This window comes from Pelodiscus sinensis, chromosome 8 (genome assembly GCF_049634645.1).
Source record: "Pelodiscus sinensis isolate JC-2024 chromosome 8, ASM4963464v1, whole genome shotgun sequence".
NCBI classification, from domain to species: domain Eukaryota; kingdom Metazoa; phylum Chordata; order Testudines; family Trionychidae; genus Pelodiscus; species Pelodiscus sinensis.
In genome coordinates this window covers 38,161,227-38,173,827 of record NC_134718.1, presented here as the reverse complement: position 1 = coordinate 38,173,827, position 12,601 = coordinate 38,161,227, and the positions used below count along the sequence as shown (strand labels likewise).

Here is a 12,601-nt window from a genome sequence, read left to right as displayed (position 1 = left end):
CTTTAGGAGTGTTCTTTTCAGGCAGACATTAACAGATGCCTATCTCCCTGTCTGGTAATTGTACAGTGAGTATTGTGCGATTACAATGCATACCAATTTGCACACTGAACCTGAGGCAAAGATAGAGATTATGATATTGACAGGAGAGGAAAACTACTGGAAAATACAACCAGGAGGGGGTCGTGCTATTTATGAATAAAAGCAGTTATGGCTTTATTTTTTAAATATAACAATTAGTTTCCAGTGCTCTTACCTGTTATCACTTGAATCTCAATACTTTGTTACATAAAATTTTACCTCTTTTTATTATAAACTTTTCTAAGTGCTATGTATTATGTGGAACAGAGGTATAACTGGTGAGCTGGGGCACACTGTGAATATTGTGAGCACCCAGTGGAACAGGGGCCAGATGTTCCAGGGGGCTGCTCCAATCTCGGGGGTTGGACAGTGAGTGAGTGGGGCCTGAGTAGACCTAGAGGGGAGTGCTTGGGTTGCCTCTAGTCAGTGGGGTCTGTGTGCTGACTCCTGACTGGCTTAGACAAAGCTTCCTCATGCTAAGGGCAGGAGGCAGCAAGGTGCCTAATGTTCCCGCTAATGATCTCCCTCCATGTCTGGAATAATTTCTTCTGTGTGCACTGAAGCATTGTGAAAGTGCACCACCAATAGAAAAAAAACCTAGCTCATCATGCTCTGTGATTCAGCTGGACAGCATTTGAATCTCTCCTGAGCGATTGCCCAAGTGCTCAGCTTACAGGGAACACTTAAGGTGCCTCACAGTTGCGGGTCTCTGCGGCACGCATCACAATAATGCTCACGGTATGTTGACCTTACAGCCTGGAAAATCTGGGACAGTCCCGAATTTCAATCTCCTGTCCCGATGCCCTGCAAAACATTGAAAATGTCCTAGAAATGGCGATGAAGCTAGAAGCGGCTGGACACTGCTGTTTCTTCTCCCTCTCCCGGGAGACTTTCCAATAGATTTTTCCTAATGCTCTGGAACCCAGCCAATAAAGGCAGTGGGAGGCGGTACCTGACCTCTGGCCCTCTGCTGCTGTGGCAGGCAGGTAGTTCTCTTGGGAGCCACACTGGTAAAGAAGCAGTAGGTGAGAGGCCCCCTTCCCCTCACAGTCCTCTCCATTAAACCCTGCTGCCCTTTAAACTTAATAAGAGCCGCGAGAGTCTTCTTAGATTTAAAAGGCAGAGACAGTGCTCTGCACAAACCGGCATCAACTGATTTCAAGCGCAGTTCTGTCTTTGAAATCTAAGAAGACCCGCATGGCTCTTACAAGGTTTAAAGGGCAGAGCAGCAGCCGGACCGGGAATCAGCTGATTCCCAGCTCCAGCTCCCGCTGTGCTGCCACTCTATGTTTTATACCTAGTAAGAGCCACATGGGCCATCTTAGATTTAAAAGACAAAGCCACGCTTGAAATCAGCTGATCCCAGTTTGTGCAGCACACTAGCTCTGCCCTTTAAATCTAAGAAGCCACATGGCTCTTATTCAATTTAAAAGGCAGATCCTGCACTCTTCACAAACCCTTCTGATATGGCTAAAGGGGGTCGGGTGCATGGCTAATGTGTCCTTGGTTTTGGTTCAGAAAATATGGTCACTGTTCTCAAAGGCCCAGTCAAGACTGAGACCTCACCATGATGCTAGCTGGTGGAAGTGGTGTAAGAACCAATATGCAGCAGAATATGTAAACTAGAACCATGCTGTGCATTGTAGTATCTCAGATCACAATAAATATAGGCATTCTCTACTTCGTAGCTAGACATGCCTAAAAATGCTCTTCTCCCTGAAGAAGTTACCCAAGAAAGTCACAGATTTAATTTTTCTTCTACCTGAATTGGATTCTGCTTGATCCATGCTATCTATTGTAAAGTTTGTCAAGGGCAGCAGAGGAGGAAGTGCAATGCCACTGTACTTCGTGATTTCAGTGTCAGCAGCTTGCAGGAGCTGGAACAGAGTCAATAAATTACTGACAACAGCAGGCTTGATTATAGCAGTTTTCTTTTTAATTGCCATTTTGAGTGTTTGACAATAGAATTGCTCTAAAATGTCAGTGATTTGTAGGTTAGTGGATATTCTAGTCTAATTGTACGCTAGGGACTTTCATGGGTATCTAATTTAGAGGGAAGTGGTTTTCGCCATATATGACCATTGTAGGTGGCAGTACAAATGGATTTCAATATATATATACCCTAGTAAAATGACACCTCACACAATTACATGGAATGTTACCAAATCTGTGTAATTTCTACTCTGATGACCACTCATTGTTGAAGATCCTTTTTAAGGAACAGTTATAAATGAATTGTGATTTTTAAAAAAAGGTAATTATATCTTTAAATTACAAACATCTACTGATCCCTTTAGAACTGAAGAACTGGGAAAGGTATTTTCAGGCAGGTACATTTCCCCAAAGAGAGGCTTAATGTTAGGGATGTTAAATATCTGTATCAGAGGCAGCAGTGAGGGGTGCCAGGCAGGAGCTGGTTTGCCGAGGGGAGACAATTTAAAAACCAGCAGAATGGCTGCCTGTCACCTCACGCTGTTGCTTCTGATACAGAGGCAACAGCACGGGGTAGCAGCCACCCTGTCCAGGGTGGGGGCTGAGCTCCTGGACCTGGAACGAGTCAGAACTGAGTTGGGCTGCCTGCCCATCTGGCTCCTAATACACTTTGAATGCAGAGCCCCAGCAGGTGTAGGTACTGGACCCAGCGCAAGCCAGGACTGAGCTGGGCTACTGGCCAGCCTGCTACAAAATGTATTGGGGGCAGGGTTGGGGAAAATGTGTATAGTCTATACCAGGCATGTCCAAAGTCCGGCCCGCGGGCCAATTGCGGCCCGTGTTCCGGTTTAATACGGCCCCCCAGGTAATTTGGCAATATCTATCTTTTATGGCCCCCAACAAATCCATATGTATTGAGATGAATACATTGTAAAATCTCAGTTAATGTCAGTTGGTCTAAATCAGTTATAAATATATTTGGACACAACATGTATACTTGGTGTTATGTTCCTGTTCATATTTTTTGAACTTAAATGTTGACAGACAACCTTTATTACCAATAATATGTAATGTACTTTACAATGTTCCTGACATATATTTCAGCTTCCTGGATTTTTTTTTTCATCTGGCCTTCAGATATGAAAGGCAGAGTGATTTAACACCTGTTTAGATTTGTCATCCATGTGATGAAATGAAAAGTATGCCGTTTGCAATAAACTTTGCATAAAATAGTTAATTTGCATTTAATTTTAATGGTTCAAAGAATGTCAGGCAAAATGGTCGGCCCTCACGCATGTTCACTTCATCAAATCTGGCCCTCATTGAAAAAAGTTTGGACACCCCTGGTCTATACCATTAACCTATACATTTTTGCTTATTGCTTAATCGGTTAATTGACTACACTTTGCATCCCTAGAGGATGTTTATATAAGAGAAACAAAAATTTGATGAGACAACTGTAATTCCTTAAGTTTAGTCATTGCTTTTTGTTGCTAACTTTATAGAAAATCTTCACAAAAGCTTTTCTAGGTGCTTGAGTGAGTTGAGCAACCTTGATATAATCTTGCTCTATTTGATGTTTGAAGCCAAATTTAATTTTGAAACTGCAATTCAGAATTTCTGGGTTTATGGAAATACTGAAATTTCACAGAAAACTTGCTGCACTGGTATTGCTAATTTTTCTCCTTATTTCCCAAATATATTTGATCATTTCCATTATTATTATTCTCTGTAAACAATAGCTCTAGTTGCCACTGAAGTATTATTTGTTCTGGAATGAGAAAGGAAATGGTCTCTGCAACTAGAGGAAGAAAGGGAGATGGTCCCTGAGGACCTACACTCTGTTGACGTATGGCCCACATTACAGAAAATTTGGAGAATCCAACTCTGGGTAGCTTGCTTTTGGGCCTGTTGCTGTTGAACACGCACATGAGTTCATGGAGGTGGAAAATCAGGCTGATATTAGTGACCATCTGCCCGCTGCTTATAGGCAAAGGCACGGATAGAATACTCTGTGCTGAGTCACAGAAAGACTGATGATGCTGAGAAGTCATAAAAGAACAAAAAGATGTGAAAAGATCAGCTGTGATCCCATTTTAGCTGAAAGGAAAGCTGAAAGGAGCACCCAATAAGGTCCCACTGAAAGAATTGTTCTGTCAAACAGGATTTAGAGGGAGGAAACTTAACAACCCACAAGTGCAAAGAGTGGCCCCAGATAGCTAGGGATGGTGGAGCATTGCTCTTGCCCTAAGCAATGTTTGATCACTTGGAAAGGATTTGGCCAATGAAGCACTAGCCACTAACTGACCCACACCCCAGGGCCATGTCCTCAAAGATTTAGGCACATCATTTCTTCTGCCAAGGAAACTGAGATTAAAATAGCTCATATTTGTATTGTGTCTGTTTTAATAGGTTCTTTGTGGTTCTATTTCAAGAAAACATATTCTTTAGTTTTTGCACCAGTGTTAATCAGTGTAATATATGTTTGTGTTTTAGGAACTGTTTACTCTGGCCTCCCAGGAGATAACAGGACCTCTCCATTCAACGCACCAGTGGGTGAATATGAGTAACGTTACTGTGCAACTCAATGCCACCCATACGGTAAGTCCTTGGAATTCTCTGCCCTGTAGATGAAGAATCCACATCAGAATATTCAAGGCAGAATTATTGTGGGTTTACATCTGGAGTTGCTATATTGTATATAATCTAATTTTAATATACTTTTATTCAGGGTAAAACCTGTAAACCAGCCTTGGGCTACAGCTTTGCGGCAGGTACTACTGATGGAGTGGGATTCTTCAATTTCACACAAGGTAAGCAGTAGAACGGAGTCTGCAGGTCTTGTTCACTGAGGATTATTGTTATATGGCACTGGTGTCCTTAGTTATATTCATGTAACAGCACAAGCATAGGAAGACACAGTCCCTATCTCACATAGCTTACCGTTTTGAAAATACAAACAGACAAAGAGTGGATGGTAGGGGTGCCATGTTTAAGGATAGTGGTGAAGGTGAGGACTGGAACTTGTCTTTTTATTTCCTCAGTCATTCTTTATTTACAAATGTATACCTACTTGCCCCTGTTCCTAGCTATTGTCAGAGGGTTTTTGATATTTTTAAATTGTTCCCTCTTGCCATTAGCTCTGATCCAGTGAGGAGGACAGTCCTTTGTATTTCTTGCTTCAGAGGGGTAGCCTAGTTAGTCTGAAACAGGAAAAACTAAAAAACAACAAATAGTCTAGTAGCACCTTAAAGACTAACGAAACATGTAGATGGTATCATGAGCTTTTGTGGGCACAACCCACTTCTTCATGTTCATTAACCAGATACTCTGGTCACAACCACGTCTGAAATTGGTTAGAGTTGGGATTTTTGGGAGTTAGGTGACCAAAATTCCATTTTAAGATGACTGGCTCCAAATCCCCTAAACATCCCTGAAAATCCCATCCTAGATATATAAACACTTATAGGAAATGCAGGTGAGAAATTAGACTTTGTCAAATATGCATCCAGAAAAACATAAAGAAATGGTATTAAAAGAGGCTTCTGCTTACAGGGTCCCTGGAAGGAGAGCTATTCTGGGAAATCATTCATAACCAGCTGCTTGGAAAGCCATCCAATGAAACAAAAGAGTGCCACAAACCAAAGCCAATCCTTTTAAATACTGGAGAGGTAAATGTGTTGGTGTATATCATAGGGAGCACAACGATTGCTGAACTACATTGGATTTTCTTGCCAAAATGAAGGACTTCCATTTTAATCCCAGCCATAATTAATGATGCAGAAGTAAAGGGAGTGAATGGTTGTATGACATGAACATTCTGAAAGTGAATATTAATTTAAAAGACCTGAAAAGGAACATAAATCTATGCTTATCAATACTCCTATAAAGCAATAAAAGATGCTAGGAGTTTATTCACAAAAGAAGAGTATTTTTCCATACATAGTTTTTGTAGATCTTAAAAAAGCGGAAAGAAGAAATACATGCCTCATTAATGAAGGAAAAAATGTCTGTGTGATAAAATACATTGCAGAAATTGTTCAAGAATGTTTGTCCTTGTAAAAAGATTACTCCTTTGATGCTAGAAAGTTCAGTTAGATCTTTGGTTGTCTGCCACAATATAGAAGAGCTTTTGATTTATGGAAATCTCTGATGAGGAATTTGTAATCTGGAAAATTCAATCTAAAAGAATCATCTATACTGTAGTGGCAAAGAGGGAATCTTAGGGTGTGTCTACACAGCAGCATTATTTTGGAATAATGGCCATTTATTCCGAAGTAAAAATGCTAGTAGCTACACAGCAATTCTGTTATTTCAAAATAAATTCAGAATAACGGACAGCTTAGTCCAACTTCTGTAAACCTCATTCCACAAGGAATAATGCCTATTCCAAAATAGCTGTTTCAGAATAGCAGTAGTGTGGATGCTCCACTGCTGCTATTTCGAAATAGCTTCTTCCCAGGGCCATTTGAAGTAATTACTCCCCAGTGCCTCCTGGGGCCCTAAATTGAGGTAGCATGTCCACATTAGGGAAGCGTGCTTGGGACTAATTTTGAGGCTTCCCTGTAGTGTAGATGTGCTATTTCAGAATAAGCTATTTCAGAGTATTTCTTCCAGAATAGCTTATTTCAAAATAAGCATGCAGTTTAGACGTACCCTTAGAGATTAAATGAGAATGGGCATCCAATTAAAGCTAGGGAAAAGATTTAATAAATGCCTCAGAGAGTTAGGATCTTTAATGCCATTTTCAAAAGAGACATAGGCACCTAGGAGACCTAGTCTTACTGAAAGCCAATGGGATTTAAACTCCTAAATCACTTGGAGACTTCTCAAAATTTTCCTCGTGAGATTGAAATACTATTTGGTGTTTCCTTTTTTAAAAAATGTGTTTTTGAGCTGTCACTTCCTAGGCATCATGCTGTTTTTACCAGAATGCTCATAGCTCCTTTCTCAACAAAATTTCATACGGTTCTGGGCACTTCACTACCAGAAAGATACTAAGAAATGATTTTCATCCATGGAGCAAAACATAAAAGAACAAACCATAGACTAGCCAAATGTTGACTGAAAAATGATATGACAACTTTTTTGGGGGGGAGGGGAGTAGGGATAGCTCAGTGATTTGAGGATTGGCCTGCTAAATCCAGGGTTGTGAGTTTGATACTTGAGGGGCCATTTAGGGATCTGGGGCAAATCTGTCAGGGATGGTACTTGGTCCTGCTGCGAGGGCAGGGGACTGGCTACAATGACCTCCCAAAGTACTGCCTACAAGTATCTGAAAAAGAGAAGAATTATTTCAAGTGGGTAAATCAGATGTAATGGAATGAAGTTAAACAGAGGAAAATTTGTGGTCAAATCAAGCATAATGTGAGACTGGAATAAATGAAAACCCCATTGCTTGAGTCATTTAGAATTGAACAGAACAAAGCCTTTAAGAACATAGGATAAGGAACAGTATTGCACTGGGTATGGAGACACACTACCTAATATGATAGGTTTCCTCCATTCCTAATTAATATGGTTCTGGTTGAATGACTTAATGCATTGGTGGTATATAGAAGATGAAGTGAGACATTACTTTTCCATAGCCAATGCACATTTCTTACAGAAATAAATGTTATTTGCACCTATTCTTATGTATGTGGAAAGAACAAAATCAGATCACATCTCTTAAACCTTATTAAAAATGTAACCCTTGATTCCTTATTGTTTTAAAGATTTCATTACCTTACCCATGGCACCCTGAAATAGTTGATGTTCAGCTTTTTACCATTGGGTCCTTGGCAATAGCTGCTTTTCCAGGCGAGCTGACGTAAGTACTATTTTTACTCTTATTTTGTATAGCAAAGCAGACAGTTTTTGTATTCAAATGATTCCCAGTACTTGTGTGTATATACTTTTTCAGAAGAGATATAAAGCCAGCAAACTTTTATCACTGTTACAATATGTCACTGTATGTCAATGTCCAATCTAATGTTCAATGCAGGTGCATTTTTGTATAATATACTAGTTTGGTGTGATCCCAACCATTCCAACTGATGTCGTCCATCAGTGATTCCAACTCACCTTGCCCTTCAATATATTGCACTTTCTCTACATTACTGGAGTTTAACATTCCTATTATAATGCCTCACAGGACAATGTCTGGACGGAGACTACGAGAAGCTATTAAAAGTGTAAGTGACTGGCTAAAAACTCAAAGACAGTTGTTCTAGAAAGCAGAGTTTATGGAACCTTTATTTTCCTGAGACTGTCATCTTTCTCTTGCCTCCTACTGATGTTGTTCTTTGGGGGGTAGCTGGAAGTTGTAATTTCTTATATGAGTAGATCTCCCCCCCTCAAGTTCTGATTGAGTGCATAAAAATAGAAATGTAATGGCAACTGCATGAGTGGTGGGATGGGCTAACTGCTCAAGTACATATCTTGCATCTCAGGTCGGAGTGTACTTCTGCCATGAGCAGCACAGTGGCTACTCTTCTGTTTTTAGCATACTAAATCCGATTGCGTTAGTGTGCTTCCTGATGCTGGTGCTTACACTGCCAGCTCCAAGGTAGACTTACTCTTGGACTCACATATTACAAAGGCATTTTTTAAAGCTACTTGTGTATCTGATACCTGTCTCTCAGTCAGCATATCTTGCCTCCCAAGATAGCAATAAATCAGGCCACACAAGCAAACATACAATCTTGGTCCCACTGAAATTAATAGAGATTGTGCCCAGTGCCATTGACTTTAACAGAGGCTAGATTTCACCCATTAACTCTATCAGTGTGGCGCCACCATGTGATTGATTAGTAACACTGTGACAACAATAACCATATCCCTCCATCATACTGACTATTACTGAGTCTTTTTATTCATCTTATTTATGACCACAAAAATGCCAATACTTTCTTCTGGCACCAGCAGGGTTGCAACAATACTAAATAAAGATAGGACATAATAATAGATGGATACAATTGCATATTTATTATTTATTAAAGTTATTATATTTTTGTACCCATTCTTCTTAGGAATTTGAATCCCATGGGACCCAAGGAATGAATGTCGTAATTGCAGGCTTGTGCAATGTTTATACCCATTATGTTACTACCTACGAAGAATACCAGGTAAACAAACTAGCTGTAATACAGGACAAAAGATGTTTACAGGACATTTTTACCATGGATTGTTACTTTCCAGGGATAATTTGTAGAAGTTCATATGATTGTAGAATAACTTAGTTTTTTCACAAAGAAGTGAAAACAGCAGCAGCAAGAAAATCTGTGGAAGAAATGCAAAGATCTGTTCATATCTCTTGTAGGTTCAACGATATGAGGGAGCATCCACCATTTTTGGGCCACACACTCTCTCTGCTTATATTCAGTTGTTCAGAGGATTGGCCAAGGCTATTGCTACGGTAATAAAAGATCATTTGAATCCACAGCACACTTTCATATTTATATATTCTTCAGAAGAGAGGTTTACATATTTTTTTCATTCTATTACTTTAAATGTCATGGTCCCAATTCTCTGTTCTGATCTAACTGCCTGTACCTCTCTAGCAATGCAAAATAAACAGAACACAGCCTAATCTCCTTCCTGGGAATTTCCCTTCTGTAAACAGGATCTCCAGGTGGTGCAGAAGCAGTTTAGTGTCTCTGTCTCCCAACTCCTCACCTTGCTTTGAGGTGGTGTTGCTGGGGAAATCTGGGTTCTATGACAACCCCTGGTTACAGAACAACCCTGTTAATCTGTGGATAGCTGCATCTACATTAGATCAACCCATAAGTTGTTACAGCTCTTGCTTAGGGCTGAACAGGATGCTAACTAGAGCAACAAAACAGGAGTTGCAATTTGGTGTAAAATTACGTGAAGATAAGTTTGAAGAATGATATGGTGCTGAACGTAGCATATAAACATGACCCCTCTTGCTGTGCTTTTTTTTTTTTGGTCACTTTAGTATTCTTGTCATTATAGCCAATTATAATTGTAGTTAATTAAAAAGCTATATTTGGCTTTTGTGAAAGACAACATCTTTACATGATTTTTTGTCATGGTTGTATCACAGTAGAATTGACAAACAACATGTCTGCTTATTAAACAAACATTCTTTCTCTTTTTTTTTAGAATACAATACAGGATTTGCTGAAGGGTCCAGAGCCACCATTCATGTACATAACCAACATGACTTTGTTACCTGGGGTTCTTGCTGATGTCGCACCAATCAATAAAACATTTGGGGATGTGTTACAGGAAGTGCGAGCACAGTACAGAGTGGTAAGACTGTCTAGGGAAATATAATTTATTAACTACTATTTGAATACTTATCAGATTCTTAACCATATATTATTGTGGGATTTATATAGAGATAAATAGCCAAATTCTGCTTTAGCGTACACTGATGTAATTCAAAAGACTTCAGTGATTTTAATAGATTTATCTCAGGACATATAACAACAGATTTTTAGACTTAGTAGTCTGAAGTTTGTTAGTGATAGCAACTCAGCTTATCTCTGTATGACTTGCTAGAAAAAGTGAAACTGAAATATATTATATATTTGGAAGAGTTTGTGTATCTTTCTGTGTGTACACCCATCCATTTGTGAGTCCGTTTATTCAAGAATTCCTCCTAAATGGTAAGAGCTAGGGCCACCAAATTTGGTATGCAGCTTCCTCTTATCATAACTTAAAGCAAGGTCTGATTTGGTTGTTCCAGGACAATGGAATGCACAAGAAATATGATTGTTCTCATCAAGCAGAGAGGGAGGAATGAGAGAGCAGGGACAGTTATCCTCACAAATGACCACAGAGAGGCAGTAAACACCACAGGTGTGGGGAGCAGCTACTGGCTAGTAGCAAAGCCCTTTGCCATCCTGGCCTATCCCAGGGAGCAGGCGGCAGGTGGACTGCACTACCCCCACTGCCACAGGATGGTCCTGGGGAGAAGCCTGCAGGTGGGCCTCATAATTTCCATACCTCAGGCAGTTTGCGGGGAGAAGTCAGTGGCTTCCCCTGAGCCCCGACCCCCTTCTTCGAGCACCCCTGCCTCCAAATCCTCTGCTCTGACTCCTGAATCTCTACCCTTTGCCCTGAGCCCCTCCTCACCTCTCAAACTTCACTCCTGCACTCACCACACCCTCAGCCCCCTGCCTTGAGCCCTTCCTCACTCCGACTCTTGCACTCCCCTCACCCTCAGCCTCCTGCTTTGAGACCCTCCTCACTCTGACTCTTGCACCCTCCACACCCTCAGCCCCCCTGCCTTGAGCTCTTCACATCCACAAGCGTTGCCCTGATTCATGCACCCCCCCCCCCCCACTTCTAGCCCCCTGTCCTGAAGGACCTGAGCAATGCTGGGTAAGTCTTCAAGTAAGGTGATAATAAAAAACAAATGAGAACTCAATAGGTATTCACATGTTTATATAGCTGATATGAATTTCAAAATGCTCCTTTCCTTCCTTATTCTTTATAGCAATAACCCAAACATGCCCTTTGACTGTGAAATTCACAAATGAATGAATTACTGAGTAAAGAATGTGCTTCTGAGAAATGGATAACCACATCAGTGGCTTTATATTAAGGTTATTTGTCTTTATTTTAGAGCCAAAGCATAGATATATACCAATGTTTATATACTGAATTGAGCTAAAATCAGTGAATAAGAAAATAAAGAGCCCTTAACATCCCTCCATGAAGGAGAATCTTTTTATTTTTGTAACCCCCTATTTTCCTCCTTGGGTTAGTTGGGAGCAGGCCACACTGACCTTTGTGCCTGGAAGATCTCGAGTACTCTCAGTAGTGATGTTGTATAGTTTGTGATTCCCTATCCATCCCCTTGCTGCAGTCCCTTGCTCCTAAAGAAATATACAATGGTGGTGCTTCCACCTGGCTGGTCCAGTACACACTTAATGGTGTGCGTTGGGAGCCTCCAGGAATAAACTTATTCCAGGAATAATTTGGATCGAACTCCAAAACAATTATAAGTTAATTGATTAAATTAGAATTAGCACACCTACTTAACAACTTAAAGAAACAGGGTTTAATAGATTAAAAATTAATAAAATCAATTAACTAAGTACACAGAAAGAAAAGGAACGTATCTAACTGGCATTTACCCTGCCACCATTTAGCCATCCCCAAAGTGTGCACTCCTCTGGATTCAGAGTCCCAGATGCTTGCGCAGGCACGCTTGAAGGTCTACAGCTGGAGTGGAGACAGCACTGTGCAGGTTGTGTGTGTCAGTTCAAGCTGAGCAGCCAGCTGCAAAATCCCTCTGCCCGTAGAGCAGGCTCTACCAAATGCCAGCAGCTCTGGTTCACTGGGCAGATTGCTCTGGCTCTCTTTGGACCCACAGTCAGTCTGTCTTCTGTGCACCTCCCAGGCAGCACTTTTCCAAACAGCCACAATTACTCAGAGTGTCTTCTATGCAGTTTTTCGCAGGCCCTTTTCAGCCACAGACACAGACAGGGTCTCTCCTCTCCAGGGACAATCACCAACAGCCCTTGAAGCAGCCCGCTAGATCAAAGCCCCAGCAGGCTCTCAGTAACAGGCTCTAGCTTCAACACAACGGCTCTGGTCTGGTAAAGGCTCCACACCAGCAATCTGGCTCCTT

The 12,601-nt window shown here is 40.9% G+C and overlaps 1 protein-coding gene across 6 annotated transcripts in view; it reads left to right on the top strand.

Moving 5' to 3' along the window:
• LOC102460189 (putative neutral ceramidase C) overlaps positions 1–12,601 on the top strand; it is a 67,295-nt gene that overhangs the window by 48,051 nt on the left and 6,643 nt on the right. For all 6 annotated transcript variants that reach the window (XM_006121468.3, XM_075935060.1, XM_075935057.1 and 3 more), the window contains 8 exons: positions 4,507–4,611; positions 4,742–4,823; positions 5,566–5,681; positions 7,728–7,822; positions 8,147–8,186; positions 9,024–9,119; positions 9,314–9,409; positions 10,120–10,269. In XM_006121468.3, coding sequence (XP_006121530.2) covers positions 4,507–4,611; positions 4,742–4,823; positions 5,566–5,681; positions 7,728–7,822; positions 8,147–8,186; positions 9,024–9,119; positions 9,314–9,409; positions 10,120–10,269 — 780 coding nt within the window. The remainder of the gene's footprint in view (positions 1–4,506; positions 4,612–4,741; positions 4,824–5,565; positions 5,682–7,727; positions 7,823–8,146; positions 8,187–9,023; positions 9,120–9,313; positions 9,410–10,119; positions 10,270–12,601) is intronic.